Below are 14,708 nucleotides of genomic sequence, written 5' to 3'. Positions count from 1 at the left end.
TCAGACATAGTTTTCTCACCACTCAGTTGTTATTCCTAGCAAGTACAATTTCAAGGCAGATTAATTTAATATGGAACAATAAATTATTTTTCTCCTGGCTAGGTATGTGGAAACCTGTGAGTCTTCATTTTTCTTATGTTTCTGAGAATCCTACTAGGATTCCTATTCTTTCTTGGATGTAATTGTAACTGCCAATCTGGAAAGGTTTAAAAAGGGATTGGGCAAATCCATGATCCTTACCCAAGTATGATCGAATCTGTGTATACTGAGCAGAGGAGAAGGGAGGGGCACACTAAAGATATTCGTTCCACGTATGTTTCCATAGCCCTGTACATGTGGAAAATGATGGTCCAAAGGGGAGACATGGAAGCTCTTTGTCTAATATAGAGTACAGTTTTCCATGTAATGTAAATTCAGCCTCTCATGGTCTGTATTTAATGTATTCAGGCTAAATAATGTTTGAATAGGGCTAAGAGAGTTGGAACTGTCAATGGCTGCTAGTCATGATGGATGTACCATATTTTCCGGTGTATAAGACAACTGGACATATAAGACGACCCCCAACTTTTCCAGTTAAAATATAGAATTTGGGATATACTCGCTGTATAAGACTACCCCTCTTTCAATGCACACCAAAGGGGGAAAAAATCAGATTTGATTTCAATATGGTAATTTTAATTCAAATGCTTATGACATGCAGGTACTTAGCAGGAAAACATGTTGTATACAAAGCCTGTTTGGATTGGTCAGCTCTCCCTGTCTCTAAGACTATCAGAGCAGTAGCGCAAACACGGCTCTTTTTTCCATACCCCGGGCGTCCCGGATGCCTACAGCTTGCTCCGCCCTTCACTTACACCTTCCCAGTGAGGTGCTCCCTCACCTCATTATCAGGACCATGTTAAGTCACTTCTTTCCACGAATCCTGACGAGTGGATTTTCTTATACTGTATTTGTACATCGCCGCCCTTGCTGCTTTCATATGGTCGTCGCATATGGCGGACGCCGTTTTTGAGCTCCCCCCACCATATGCGGTGACTGCAGATTGTCCAGTCTGGCTCGGAGGTTTCAGCACCTGCCCTGTAAAACGACACCTGGTGTATAAGACGACCCCTGACTTTTGAGAAGATTTTCCTGGGTTAAAAAGTAGTCTTATATGCTAGAAAATAAAGTATATTACTTCCAGCTCCAAAATCTTATGGCTATGTATATCTGTTACTGGGGCCATGGGGTGTCATTGTACTTTGGTCCTTCATGTGGGGTTTCTGTGAACCTGATTCGCCACCATGTGAACTGAATGCTGGCCAAGGTAGACTGTTGATATGGTCCAACATGGCTCTTCTGTTCTGTTTCTGTAACAGAGTGTAAGATTTGGTTTTTTTCTCTACCTGGCAATTTTTTAAAAAGTTTTTCATTTCTCTATCATAAAGAAATAGAGATAAGAACACACAAAAGCTTGTATATTCATATAAAAATGTACAAGAATTTTATAGATGCTGATTCAGTTCAATAAAATAAACAAAACCAAATGCAACTCAACACAGACGTCATCAGTGGTACAGAATACAATTAAAAGTAAAGAGAAGTAACAGCAATAATGAAGTGGCCTGTGAGACACATAATAAAAGACAAATTAAAAATTGCACTTAATAGATGAAAGAGGCTTTACCCCACAGGTTGAACTGTATTTACCTGTATTTTTCAAATGGATCATACAGTATATATTCATGTTCAAGTTGACCCCATATATAAGTCGAGGGAAGGTTTCAGGGTCAAAATCATGGAGTTTGATACCACCCATGGATAAGTCGAGGGTAAAACTAAGGGGGCTATAACAAAGGATGGAAAGGGGGAAATACCACTTCCGTCGTCCCTCCTCTTCATTCTCTGGACCCCTCCCGACTACCTAACCCCGATTCCCAGGTGTCAGAGGAGAGGTGTTAACATTGGATTGAGAAGGGAAGCAAGTGGTGTTTAATTGAGGGTTTTTGCCCTGGGAAGAGAAGCCTTGGAAATCAGAGTGGGGAGGGAAGCCAGTGGTGTTTTTTCCCTGGGAAGAAAAGCCTTGCAGATAGGACTGGGGAGACAAGCAAATGGTGTAAATGGGGAGTTTTTTCCCTGGGAAGAGAAACTTTGCAGATTGGACTGGAGAGAGAATCAAGTGGTGTTAAAGGGGGAGTTTTTTCCATGGGAAGAGAACCCTCCAGATCGGACTGGGGAGAGAGGCAAGTGGAGTTAAATGGGGAGTTTTTTTTTCCTGGAAAGAGAAACCTTGCAAATTGTACTGGGAACCTTTTACACACACACACACACACACACACACACACAGAGAGAGAGAGGCATCAAGCTTGTTTGTTTTAGGACAGTATAGCCTCTAGGGAATGGATGTCAGGAAAGACAAGCCACTCTGCCCTCATCTTCTGCACACAATGCCTCATCTGTCAGTCAGTACAAGCAGCAATTCAGGAAAAGGAACATCTATATACCACCTCACTTACCAACATCCCACAAAAGGCTCCAGAGTTCTGGGAGACTCCCTCCCCACTTATCGGTTAATTACATTGCCTTTCCTCACACACATTAAAAGAAGAGTGGAGTCCCTGCTACTCAAGGGTGCCATCTAGCTTGTTCCATTTTCTCATGTGCATTGAGGGTTCTTGTCCTGCTGTTTCATCATAACCAAGAAGGATGGGGGGCTGCATCCCGTTTTGGATCTTTGAGACATTGATTTCTGTGTTCAACCTAGGTGTTTCAGCTTGGCTCCATCCTCTCCTGATGTAAAAGGGTGATTGATTTGCAGTTTGGACTAAAAAGATGCATATTTCCAAATCAGACAGTCTCACAGGCATTTCCTCTGTTTTGCAGTGAGGGAGCATATGTATTGTTTCTGTGTCCTACCATTATCGGGGGCTGTGTAGTACTCCTTAGGTATTTACCAGGTTCATGGCAATGGTGACTGTTTGTCTTTGTCAACAAGACATCATTCTTTTTCCATACATAAATGTCTGGCTGCTTGTTGTGAATGTGCGGCAGCACCTTTTTGGACATTCACCTCACTCTATGATTTCTGGGACATTCCTTGTGGCATACAGGTCTTTGTGATCCACGTACCAGCAGAAGATAACACATTGGCAAACATATGCTGCTGTACATAGTATTACATAAAAATCAACATGCTATATATTGTGGAGGTAAAAGGAAGTGAACATATGAATACCTCTAAAATATTTTATTTTATAAAACAAAATATTTCATTTTTTTAAAAAAAGTTTGAAAAAGAGGTTTTTGGGGGAAAATTGAAGGTCTTCACATCTCTATATGGATCAATGCTAATTAATCTTTATGTGTGTGTGCACGTGTCTGTTATAGCACATTGATTAAAAAGTGTTTAAACTTTTTATTATGTGTTACTGATTCTAAAATCTGAGTTTTTATTATATTTTGTTTGTTACTTTACATCATCTTGCTTGTTTACTTTTTAACAAAAGAATGGCCAAAAGAAAAATGAATGGCTTTGACAGTACAGTTGGCCCTCTGTATCCATGGATTATTTATCCATAGATTCAAGCATTCACAGCTTGAAAATATTCAAAACAAATATAAATTCCAAATAACAAAGCTTGATTTTGCCATTTTATATAAGGGACAACATTTTACTACCACATTGTATTTAATGGGACTTGAGCATCCACAGGGAGTCCTGGAACAAAACCCCAGTGGATAACAGAGGTCGACTGTACTGTACTAACTTCTTGAGTATGCCACCTCTTACACTGGTGGTACATAAAAACTTTTGATAAATACTGGGGATGGATACAGGTCCTCCTCTTACTTACCAGGAGCCTGTCATTCATACTACAGCCACTAGAAGTTCACACTTGATCCTTGAACAGCTATTGTTGGAGGAAACAGTACTTTTAGATAACGTTTGGTGTTTTGGGGTTTTTTTGGTTTTTTTAATTTGCGAGGTCTTCAGATGCTTTACTCCTTCAATATGAAGGTATAGAACTTCAGATAAGTTAGAGAATAGTGGAGGTTTTGGATTTAAGCAAGGGGGCGGGCATCTTTGCTATGTTGACAGCAACTTAATGTGATAAAACTGGGTACTGTTTGTCTTGTTTGCTGATCTACAGTAGCCAGTAATACACATTCACCCATCATAAACTGAAAAAGATCTCATGTAGTTTTCCATCTCTGCAGAACAATCACGAATCTGTTTGCAATGTTATTTTGTTACTTCTGTGTAGTTTACAGGTAAAAATACATTACAGTGGTTATGAAATGTAAGTAACCATTAGTTATGCATATTTCTCTTATTTTGAAGAAGAAAGAAGATTGGACACAGATGAGAAACCTCTTGTTGTACAATTAAATTGGAACAAAGATGATCGAGAGGGAAGATTTGTACTTAAAAATGAAAATGATGCACTTCCTCCAAAGGTAAAAAAAAGAGTCCAAATATATATTTTTAGATCTTTTTGTAAATTTTGATAATCACCTTTCTTGTGTATTAAAACAAATCTAGAAATATCTTGTGGGTACATACATACAGAATTTTGCATAACAGTTTACCATTGAATAGCCCATGGTGTGTTTCATTAGATGTTTGATCTGCTTGGTTGTAATTGTAGTCCTTGTCAGGCAGTGGAGTTTGGATCTGTTCTAGTAGTTCTTGTTGACTCAAGACAGCTTAAAACTTAGAACAAGTAGAATATAGTTAAAACATACAAAGGTCATATTAAAATAGAATTAAACTAGTTGTTCCAGTTGCTTTGACTGCTGTGATTTGGAAAATTAACTTAACAAATTAAGTTAAACTGTTTCAAATATTCCATGCTGTAGGTGAGCTTTCAGCTCAAACATTGTTGCGTTGGTAGTTGGCTGAATAATTCCAGACTTGTGGAGAATCAGTAGCGATGGATTTCACATGGTATTTATGTGTATGATAAATCCATGTGAAAGATGTGTATCCTTTTTTCTTCCTTAAATTGCTCTTGGTTCTTTGATATCAAGTTTAGAAAGAAAGTAGTGTGGCACATCAGAACATTTAAATGTATTTTTCTGTCCTTGTTCATAGTTAGCTCAGTCTTCCATAATACAGCTTCCATAATACAGATTGCTGTTGGAAAGTGGTTTTTATATATTATCTGAATATGGGAAGGAAAACTCAGGTTTAAAAAGCATCTCACACTGTTTTTAGTTCTGTTTTGAATGTGAAGTAAGCTGGTTTGTTGGATGTTACTGAAATCATCTAGTTTTTATGTAGTTGGGGATTACAATGGAAGTATGGAACAAACAGAGATTTCTGGTATTTCTGGTGTGTTTTTCCCCTTTCAGCAAGTGTGCTAACATAAAGACTGTATACAGGTTGGAGCGGGCCTTTAAGTTCCACACTTCTTCTCTGAATGTGATGCTGCACATGTGTATGTTTCCTATAACTAACTAACTAAATTCCAACCCCCCTGACTGTATATTTGATTTGTTCTCAGTCAAAAATATAAATTGTAATTTTTTTTTTCATTTTTAATACTTGGGGTTAAATTAAGACCCATTTAATATGGAAGCTAACATGATTAGATTTGTAATAAATTGCAGTATTAAATATGACTTATTTCAGAAAGCTCAAAGCAATGGCCCTGAAAAACAAGAGAAAGAAGGAGTAATCCAGAACTTCAAGCGGACTCTATCAAAGAAGGAAAAGAAAGAAAAAAAGAGGCGAGAAAAAGAAGCATTGCGGCAAGCTTTAGACAATGATGGACCATTTCATGGGGATGATATGTAAGTCTCTTTTTATTGGCTGATAGGACGGGTAATCTGTACATTGAATCTGTAATCTGTACATGGGGAATAAATCTCCCAAAATATTAGATTAATTTTTTTTATTATTATGCTTCCTTTAGGAGTGCTCTTGTCACATAATTTTATTTATTTATTTATAGTACTTATACTCCGCTCTTCAGCCAAAAGGCTATCAGAGCGGCTTACAATACTTCCACTCATGTAAAAAATATTCCAGGTCAAAATTTCTCCCACCTTCACCACTCACCACTGCTATAGCCCCTAGTCTTCATCCCACACCATTTTAGGGAGTTATACAACCTCCTAGAACAAATTTTTAGGTGAAACATATGGCTGCTACATGGAGAGGTGGGTACAAAGTGATTTATCTCTGTTGTATGAAATCATCTATCTCTGTGCCTCTCTGAATCCAACGCCTTGTATATTATGTATGTATATGGAGAAATTTGTAATATAATTTGTAGTATAATCTGTCAATATGATTGTGAAGGCCATATCTCTCATACTAGATCTTTCAGATCCCTTTACACTGGGTCTCTCAGATCCCACCACACTGTGTCTTTCGGATCCCACTGATTGGCACCAAATTATGTGACCACCACAAAGTTACACAGGTTTCTTATCCTGTCTTATTACAAACAGTTTGAGGCTTCTTTTACCTCAGAACTATCTCTCTAACCCTTGGTCCTTCCACTGATATAAGTGTCTTTATTATTGTAAGTTTTTACTATTCTTGCTAGCGTGTTTTGATGGTAAACACAAATCATTTCAGGCCACTCCTTTGTGAACAAAAAATAAATAACTTTTATTTACAGAAAGAGCTTATGGTGGTATCTCTTTTGGTACAGTAGGCCCTTCGTATCGGGGGGGGGGGGCAGCAGAGGAAGAGGCGGAGGTGGTGGCAAGAGGAGGAGGAGGAGGAAGGAAGGAAGAGGAGGAGGAAGAGGTGGCAGTAGTGGCAGGAGGAAGAGGAGTGGGGGAGGAGGAAGCATCCCCCCTGCTGTCCACTGTGGTGATGGCAGCGAGGTGGGATTTGGATGGCTGGGGTGGCAAAGTCCCATTATCCCCAATGGTGGCTTGGCCATGTGGCTGTGCCACCATTGGGGACAATGGGACTTGAGCATTTGCGATTTGGTATCTGTGGGGGCATCCGGGACATGTCCCCCGCGGATACCAAGGGCTGACTGTAGTTGGTTTTCAAAGCTTATAATTACAAAGTGTGTATTACTTTACTGGTTAAAAATTTCAGTTCACTCAAGGGCTTCAGTTGTTCTTCAACTGTGTTTTAGTTCTTTCCACACACCTTCCACTAAAGCTTATTTAAAAGGAGTATATTTTAACTTTTTGACTACTTTCTTTATAGCTCACAGCTTGGCCCTGTTTCTCTCCCCTGCTTTATCCTAGCACTGGTGGTGTGGATAGAGCAGATACTATGCTTATCAGCAGGCTTTTTTCTATTCATGGAAATTACTGTTTGATAGTGTTTTATTAATATAAAATATGTTGGTTTCTTAATAGAAAAATATTTTGGCGAGTTTAACTATAAAAGTTATTTCAGACAGTATTTTTTTTTTAAAAAAAAGGATTTCTCACATAATTTAAAATAATGCTGATTGTTACAATCCTCGTGAAGTAGTTTAAAATGTATCTTGTAGAACCTTCCTTAGTATATTTCTATTCAGGTAATTTTATTGGTTGGTTCAGGTGCATCAGGCCTTTAATATATAGTTTACAACAAGATATATCATTGTTTGAGTTGGTGGTGCAGGAGAGCACATACTGTAGTGTTGAAAAAATCTTAATAACTGAGTGTAACAGCACTCATCATAAATAAAAATAGGTTTGCATAAAAATATGATTATTCTTTAAAATTACTTTTGGCAGTGAGAATTCTCGTCTTGCAGCAGAGGTGTACAAAGATATGCCTGAGACCAGTTTCACTCGCACCATATCCAATCCAGAAGTGGTTATGAAACGTCGAAGACAGCAAAAATTAGAGAAGAGAATGCAAGAATTTCGGAGTTCTGATGGCAGGCCGGATTCTGGTAGTGTTTTCGTTTAAAGTCAAGCAAATGAATTGGATAAGTAAAGTTTGTAGATGCTTTAGAATCTGCTCTGGCTTCCATTGGGCTTGCCAGGAAAAATTCAGATTAGTGCTTTTGAACTATAAATCCCAGTATATATTGCATTGATACTTGCTTTGAGTTGGATTATAGGATAAAGATAACGAGTATACTCTCCTAAATTGCACACCATGTTCTAACACTAGAGGCACAGATAAAATATTCATATACTTCATATTGTAAGCTCTTGGAAGGATTTATTATGGAAAGCAAACTACTCTAAATCACAACACAAACATTATATTGCCCAATTGGGGAAAATCCTACAAGTAGAGGTCCATAACTTGATTAAAGCAGCAGCAGCAACCTAAAACAGACTCAACCTCAGTTGCTTTCAAAGACTCCAAAATAGTTTTCCAAAGAGCTAGCTGTGTTAATAGCTGTTCTGACACAACAAAAACAATAGTATACTATGTAGCACCTTCAAAAATAGGATTTTTTAAAAAAAATATCTGTAGCCAGTGTCATCAGATATATGGAGCTACCAGAATGAATGTGTTTTAGTAATGGACAGGTAGAAAAAATCTTGAGGGTATGCAAGTGTGATGGAGTCACTGGGCAGACTTAGGCCCAGTACAGAGTGGTGCAAAGCGCCGGCCTGTGGCCAATTTTAGGGCTCTAGAGGGCTGGACGTTCATATGCGCCCAGCCCTACTACCAGTACCTGTGTGACATCTTGCTGCAGCTCCGCCCACATGGGGTGTGCAATGATGACGCATAGGCATCCGTGCGCCCAAATGGCACTCGCCAGAAGCATCGTCATTATGGCGCTCTTAAAAAGAAGCCGCTGTAGGCAGCTTCTTTTTAGGGAGCGTGTCTGTGCTGCACTGTGCCGTTGGTGCAACACCAACGAGGGGGCAAAAACGGGCAGCATGGAGCCTCCCGTCTGTATCCCCCCCTTGGTTTCCCAACAGGCAATTACAATTTGGGCTGACTGTGAGGGAGGAGCTGCAGATAACGTAATAGATATCAAAAGCAGGAGTTAGTGACTGTGAGTTCACTTGGGGGGCATTTTAGAGTGCTGAAAGGAGGTGAAGGGAATTGAGTTGAGGGAAGGTTCAAGTTGTATCCATTTTGTTATCCTATGTTGTGAGCTGTCTTAGATCTCAGTGCTGAGGAAGAGGTAGGATGTATATTGTTTTTAAAGAATTTCTCATTGTATGCTGGGTGACATTTATGAAAGAAAGAAAAATTTCCTCAGGCTGTATAGACCTCATAATTTATAATGTCTATTAAATATGATGTATGTTTTAGGTGGGACACTGAGGATTTATGCAGACAGTTTGAAGCCAAATATACCGTACAAGACAATCCTGCTGTCTACCACAGACACTGCAGATTTTGCAGTCATTGAAGCACTAGAGAAGTATGGTCTGGAAAAGGAAAATCCTAAGGATTACTGCATTGCTCGAGTGAGTGAATAACATTAAAGAAAATAGTTCCAAAATAGTTAATTTTCAAACACCTCAGTTTTCATTCTGAGCCACTTTTCTGGGATGGGACATGGGGGTACTGTTATGCAGTGGTTCCAGTCTTTTCTGGAGTGGTGGGCCAAGAAGGTGGTGTTAGGGGACTCCTATTTCACCTATGGCCATTGGCTTGTGGGGTCCCTCAGGGTTCAGTCCTGTCCCTCATGTTGTTGTTGTTGTTGTTGTTATTCTATTTATTTATATCCCGTCTTCCTCCCAGTACATGGAGATTTAACATGTATATGGAGCCATTGGGAGAGGTCATCTGGAGTTTTGGGGTGTGGTGCAACTATACCCAACTATATTATTATTATTATTATTATTATTATTATTATTATTATTATTTTCCTTTATTTATAAAGCGCTGTAAATTTACACAGCGCTGTACATACAATCTTTTAGTCAGACGGTTCCCTGCCCTCAGGCTTACAATCTAAAAAGACACGACAGAGGACAGAATAGGGGAATTTCAGCACAGAATAAGTAAAGAGATAGTAGAGGAACACCTTATTAATCTAAATGAATTTAAGTCTCCGGGACCAGATGAACTCCATCCAAGGGTATTAAAAGAACTGGCAAATGTAATATCGGAGCCATTGGCAATAATCTTTGAAAACTCCTGGAGAACAGGAGAGATCCCAGCCGACTGGAGGAGGGCAAACGTTGTCCCCATCTTCAAAAAGGGGAAAAAAGAGGATCCCAACAATTATCGTCCAGTTAGTCTGACATCAATACCAGGAAAGATTCTGGAGCAGATCATTAAACAGAGAGTCTGTGAACATCTAGAAGGCAATGCCATAATCACAAAAAGTCAACATGCGTTTCAGAGAAACAAGTCATGCCAGACAAACCTAATCTCTTTCTGTGATAAAATTACCAGCTTGGTAGATGAAGGGAATGCTGTGGATATAGTATATCTTGATTTCAGTAAGGCCTTTGACAAGGTTTCCCATGACATTCTTGCAAACAAGCTTGTAAAATGTGGGCTAGACAAAGAAACTGTTAAATGGATCTGTAATTGGTTGACCGGCCGAACCCAAAGGGTGCTCAACAATGGCTCCTTTTCATCCTGGAGAGAAGTGACCAGTGGGGTCCCACAGGGCTCTGTCCTGGGCCCAGTGCTATTCAACATCTTTATCAATGACCTGGATGACAGAATTGGGAGCATACTTATCAAATTTGCAGATGACACCAAATTAGGGGGAATAGCTAATACCCCAGAGGACAGGATCAAGATTCAAAATGACCTGAATAGACTAGAAAGCTGGGCCAAAGCTAACAAAATGAAATTCAACACAGAGAAATGTAAGGTATTGCACTTAGGGCGGAAAAATAAAATGCACAGATATAGGATGGGTGACACCTGGCTGAATGAAACTACGTGTGAAAGGGATCTAGGAGTCCAAGTAGACCACAAGTTGAACATGAGTGAACAGTGTGATGCGGCAGCTAAAAAGGCCAATGCTATTTTAGGCTGCATCAATAGAAGTATAGTGTCTAGATCAAGAGAAGTAATAGTGCCACTGTATTCTGCTCTTGTCAGGCCCCACCTAGAATATTGTGTCCAGTTCTGGGCACCACAATTCAGAAAGGACATTGAGAAACTGGAGCGTGTCCAAAGGAGGGCGACAAAAATGGTGAAGGGTCTGGAAACCATGCCCTATGAGGAACGACTTAGGGAGCTGGGGATGTTTAGCCTGGAGAAAAGAAGGTTAAGAGGTGATATGATAGCCCTGTTAAAATATTTGAAAGGATGTCATATTGAAGAGGGAGCAAGCTTGTTTTCTGCTGCTCCAGAGAACAGGACCCGGAACAATGGATGCAAGCTACAGGAAAAGAGATTCCACCTGAACATTAGGAGGAACTTCCTGACAGTAAGGGCTGTTCGACAGTGGAATGCACTCCCTCGGAGGGTGATAGAGTCTCCTTCCTTGGAGGTCTTTAAACAGAGGCTGGATGGCCATCTGTCAGGGATGCTTTGAATTGGATTTCCTGCATGGCAGGGGGTTGGACTGGATGGCCCCAGTGGTCTCTTCCAACTCTACGATTCTATGATTCTATGACACAAAAGGAGAAGGGAGTGGTGGTGGGGAATAGGATCAGGTCCAGCAGATCTTCTCCACCTCCGAGGCCTGGACCAAGGCAGATGGACTGGAGGAAGGGCTTGGCTTCTTAATGGATGGTTAAAAGGAGGCTTCCTGGGTCAGAGAGGGGCTCGCCTCTATATCTCTGTTTTCCATCTGATTCTAAGGAAGCTGTCTCTGTGCTGAACCAGTGTCTGATGTCAGTAATGGATTGGATGAGGTCAAACAAATTGAAACATAATCCAGACAAGAGAGAGGTGCTGATAGTCAGGGATAAGGCAAATCAAGTAATAGGAATTCAGCCTGTGATGGGTTTACACTCCCCCAAGCTCGCAGATTGGGTGTGCTCCTGGATTTGGATCTGAGCCGAGATGCCCAGGTTTCAGTTGTGGCCAGGAGTGTATTTGCACATTTAAAACTAGGAATCTACACTGACCTGTGCCCATTTCTTGAGAAGTCGGATCTGGCTACAGTGACACCTTGATTACATCCCGTTTGGATTATTGTAATACACCTGATGTGGGGCCGCTCTTGGGAACTGTTCGGAACTGCAGTGGGTGCAAAATGCTGTAACCAGGCTGTAGACTGGAGCTGGCTACAGAGATCATATAACTCCCCTGTTGAAACAACTGCACTGGCTACCCATTCATTTCCGGGCAGAATAGAAGGTGCTGATTTTGACCTTTAAAGCCCTAAGCAACTTGGGTCCAGACTATCTCAAGGACCGTATCTCCCTATACAAGGCAGTCCTACTGTTAAGATAGACAGGAAAGAGCTTTCTCTCAATCACACCTCCTTTGCCGATGGTGAGATTGGTTAGGACTTGGGAGAGAGCCTTCTCTGTCGCTGCTCCTAGACTATGGAACTCCCTGCTATGGGAGGTCAGGTCGGCCCCCTCCCTGATCTCCGCCAGCAGCTGAATGCATTTTTATTTAGGCAGGAGTTTGGTGGCTGAATTTTATGTGTGCTGGTTTTGTGTTTTAACTTTTAATATTAATAATGTTTAATGGTTTTTAACTTCTGTAAATTAATGGTTTTACTGCTGTCTTTTAATTTTTTTTCTCTTTTTAAATTATTTTAATCCACCTTGAATCCTATTGTGGGAGAAAGGCAAGATATACATCCTAGAATCAGAATCATAGATGTTTATCACACTATACTCTTAAAGTGCTACTATTGCCACTTTGACTCCTCTAGCTGCCTCCTGTTGCATTCTGGGATTGGCAGTTTTAAGGAGGGGTATTGCTTGAATTATGGTCCTATCTTTGACTTATTCTAAAAGAGGTATAGAAGAGAGGATGATATGGCATTTTGAATAATTTTGTTGCTGCTCATAATTTATCTTTACTGTAGGTAATGCTTCCTCCTGGTGCTCAGCATTCGGATGATAAAGGTGCTAAAGAATCTATCCTTGATGATGATGAGTGCCCACTTCAAATATTCAGGGAATGGCCAAGTGACAAAGGTAATTTTACCTGTTCAGAATGTTTAATACAACTCAGTGGTAATGTTTAGACATACCAGATTGATGGCGCTATATGAATGAGCCATACACATGCAGTCTAGCCCCCTCTTGCACTTCATGTTTCTGTCATTTCCTCCTCTTCAAATGATCAGACTATGGTTTGTTTGATTTTTGCACATTGCAACTGGAATCTGTGCCTGAAGCAGTTGCTAGGAATGATAGAGTTGTAAGCCATATCTATGTGTGCAGCAGTATCCAGTATTATCCATGAGGTCTGAATACAGCCAGTGTTGTCTTTAATACAACACTGCTTAAAATGGGAAAATGATTTTTCATTTTTTGCATCTAGCTCTCCAGTTTCTGTCAGGATAACAAGGTTAGAGTGTCCCACTAAATACTGAAAGTATTTTGTTTTCAGTCCCACTCAGGTGGCTTTGAACTACTGACTTTACAAGGTTCACATGAGGACAAAATTTGATACTGTTTTGTTCTGTCTAAGCTCTGAGGATTAAATAAAATCTAAAAAACTGAAGCTCAAATTGATTACAGAGTTGTGTGTGTGTTCAATTTAAAATACACAGAAATCAGGCAATTTTTATTTATGGGTGTGGTCATCTTGATTCCCTTGTGAAATCTTTTAGAATTTGTTAGAAGGTACACATTTTAAGTTAAAATATTTACATGCCTAACAGTATCCTATTAACTCCAAAACACTGAATCTTGGAGAGACTGAATTCTGTTGATTTGGAGATCTTTTCTAGTCGTAACCTAAATGTAATCATAAATTGGAGGATTTCTATTTAGTGGAGCAAAACCTGTTCTGTGTATTAAATCATTTTCTATGTTATATGAGTAAAGTATACATACGTTCAAGACTGGATTCATTGTGTTTTTGTGCTTTAGGAATATTGGTCTTTCAATTAAAAAGGCGGCCACCTGATTATGTCCCAAAGAAGTTGAAGAAGCAAGTTGATGGAAAGCCATTAAAGGGGAAGGAAAGAGTTGACGGGTCTGGTTATGGCTCTTCCCTTCCTCCAGAGAAACTACCTTATCTGGTTGAACTAAGTCCAGGTGACTGTTTGGTTCTTAAAACATCAGTTTTTAAAGTTGTTTACTAATTATTCAGAGTTATTTTTGAGATTTCTTATCCTACATGTGTGGTGCTTTATAGATAGAACTCGAAAAGAGAAGCTTTTCATTATAGTTCATTATAGTTTTTGAATGTGAGGTGTAAAATGGTTCTTCCATGAAACACATCTATATTTATTTATTGTATTCATATTCCACCTTTCTCCCAAAATGGGATCCAAGGGGGATCTTCCACAGGCAGCTGGGCACCTGTCGATAATTCCTTCATTTCTTTTGTTTTCTGCATCTTAGGAATGTTTAGCTGAAATATAAGTAGTATTTCTGGTAGCTGATAATAGACTTGGAGATATGCATCATTTTAAATCAGGAGAGGTTTATTTTTAAATAAGCAAGAAGATAGTTACCTGTTCCCAAAGAAGTTCTCTTTTTATTTTTATGCAAATCACCAATCAGAGCATTTCCACTTAGGAGACAAATCTTGTGCAGTGCCTTATTTAGAGATTTAATGAGCAGTCTCTTCTAATATATATACTCGACTACAGGTCAACCTCATGTATAAATTGAGAGCAGGTTTTGGGACCAAAATTACAGATTTTAATAACACCAGTAGATAAGTGGAGGGTGCTGCCACCGCCACCACCTCCCCATTACTCCCGTTGCCCCTTGGTGCTCCTTTGAGGGGA

General features: G+C 39.7%; 1 protein-coding gene across 25 annotated transcripts in view; it reads left to right on the top strand.

The window, feature by feature from the left end:
* Positions 1–14,708, top strand: part of AFDN (afadin, adherens junction formation factor) — a 138,745-nt gene that overhangs the window by 36,260 nt on the left and 87,777 nt on the right. For 15 of the 25 annotated variants that reach the window (XM_089530007.1, XM_089530003.1, XM_089530006.1 and 12 more), the window contains exons 3-8: positions 4,322–4,437; positions 5,615–5,775; positions 7,681–7,841; positions 9,173–9,330; positions 12,825–12,936; positions 13,840–14,007. In XM_089530007.1, coding sequence (XP_089386133.1) covers positions 4,322–4,437; positions 5,615–5,775; positions 7,681–7,841; positions 9,173–9,330; positions 12,825–12,936; positions 13,840–14,007 — 876 coding nt within the window. The remainder of the gene's footprint in view (positions 1–4,321; positions 4,438–5,614; positions 5,776–7,680; positions 7,842–9,172; positions 9,331–12,824; positions 12,937–13,839; positions 14,008–14,708) is intronic. The other 10 variants (XM_089530005.1, XM_089529999.1, XM_089530017.1 and 7 more) reach the window with 1 other exon arrangement.

This window comes from Sceloporus occidentalis, unplaced genomic scaffold (assembly GCF_023333645.1).
Source record: "Sceloporus occidentalis isolate IW3139 unplaced genomic scaffold, rSceOcc1.0.p SCAF_6, whole genome shotgun sequence".
Lineage (NCBI taxonomy): Eukaryota > Metazoa > Chordata > Lepidosauria > Squamata > Phrynosomatidae > Sceloporus > Sceloporus occidentalis.
The sequence above is the reverse complement of the archived record's forward strand: the minus strand, read 5'-3'. Positions and strand labels throughout refer to the sequence as shown.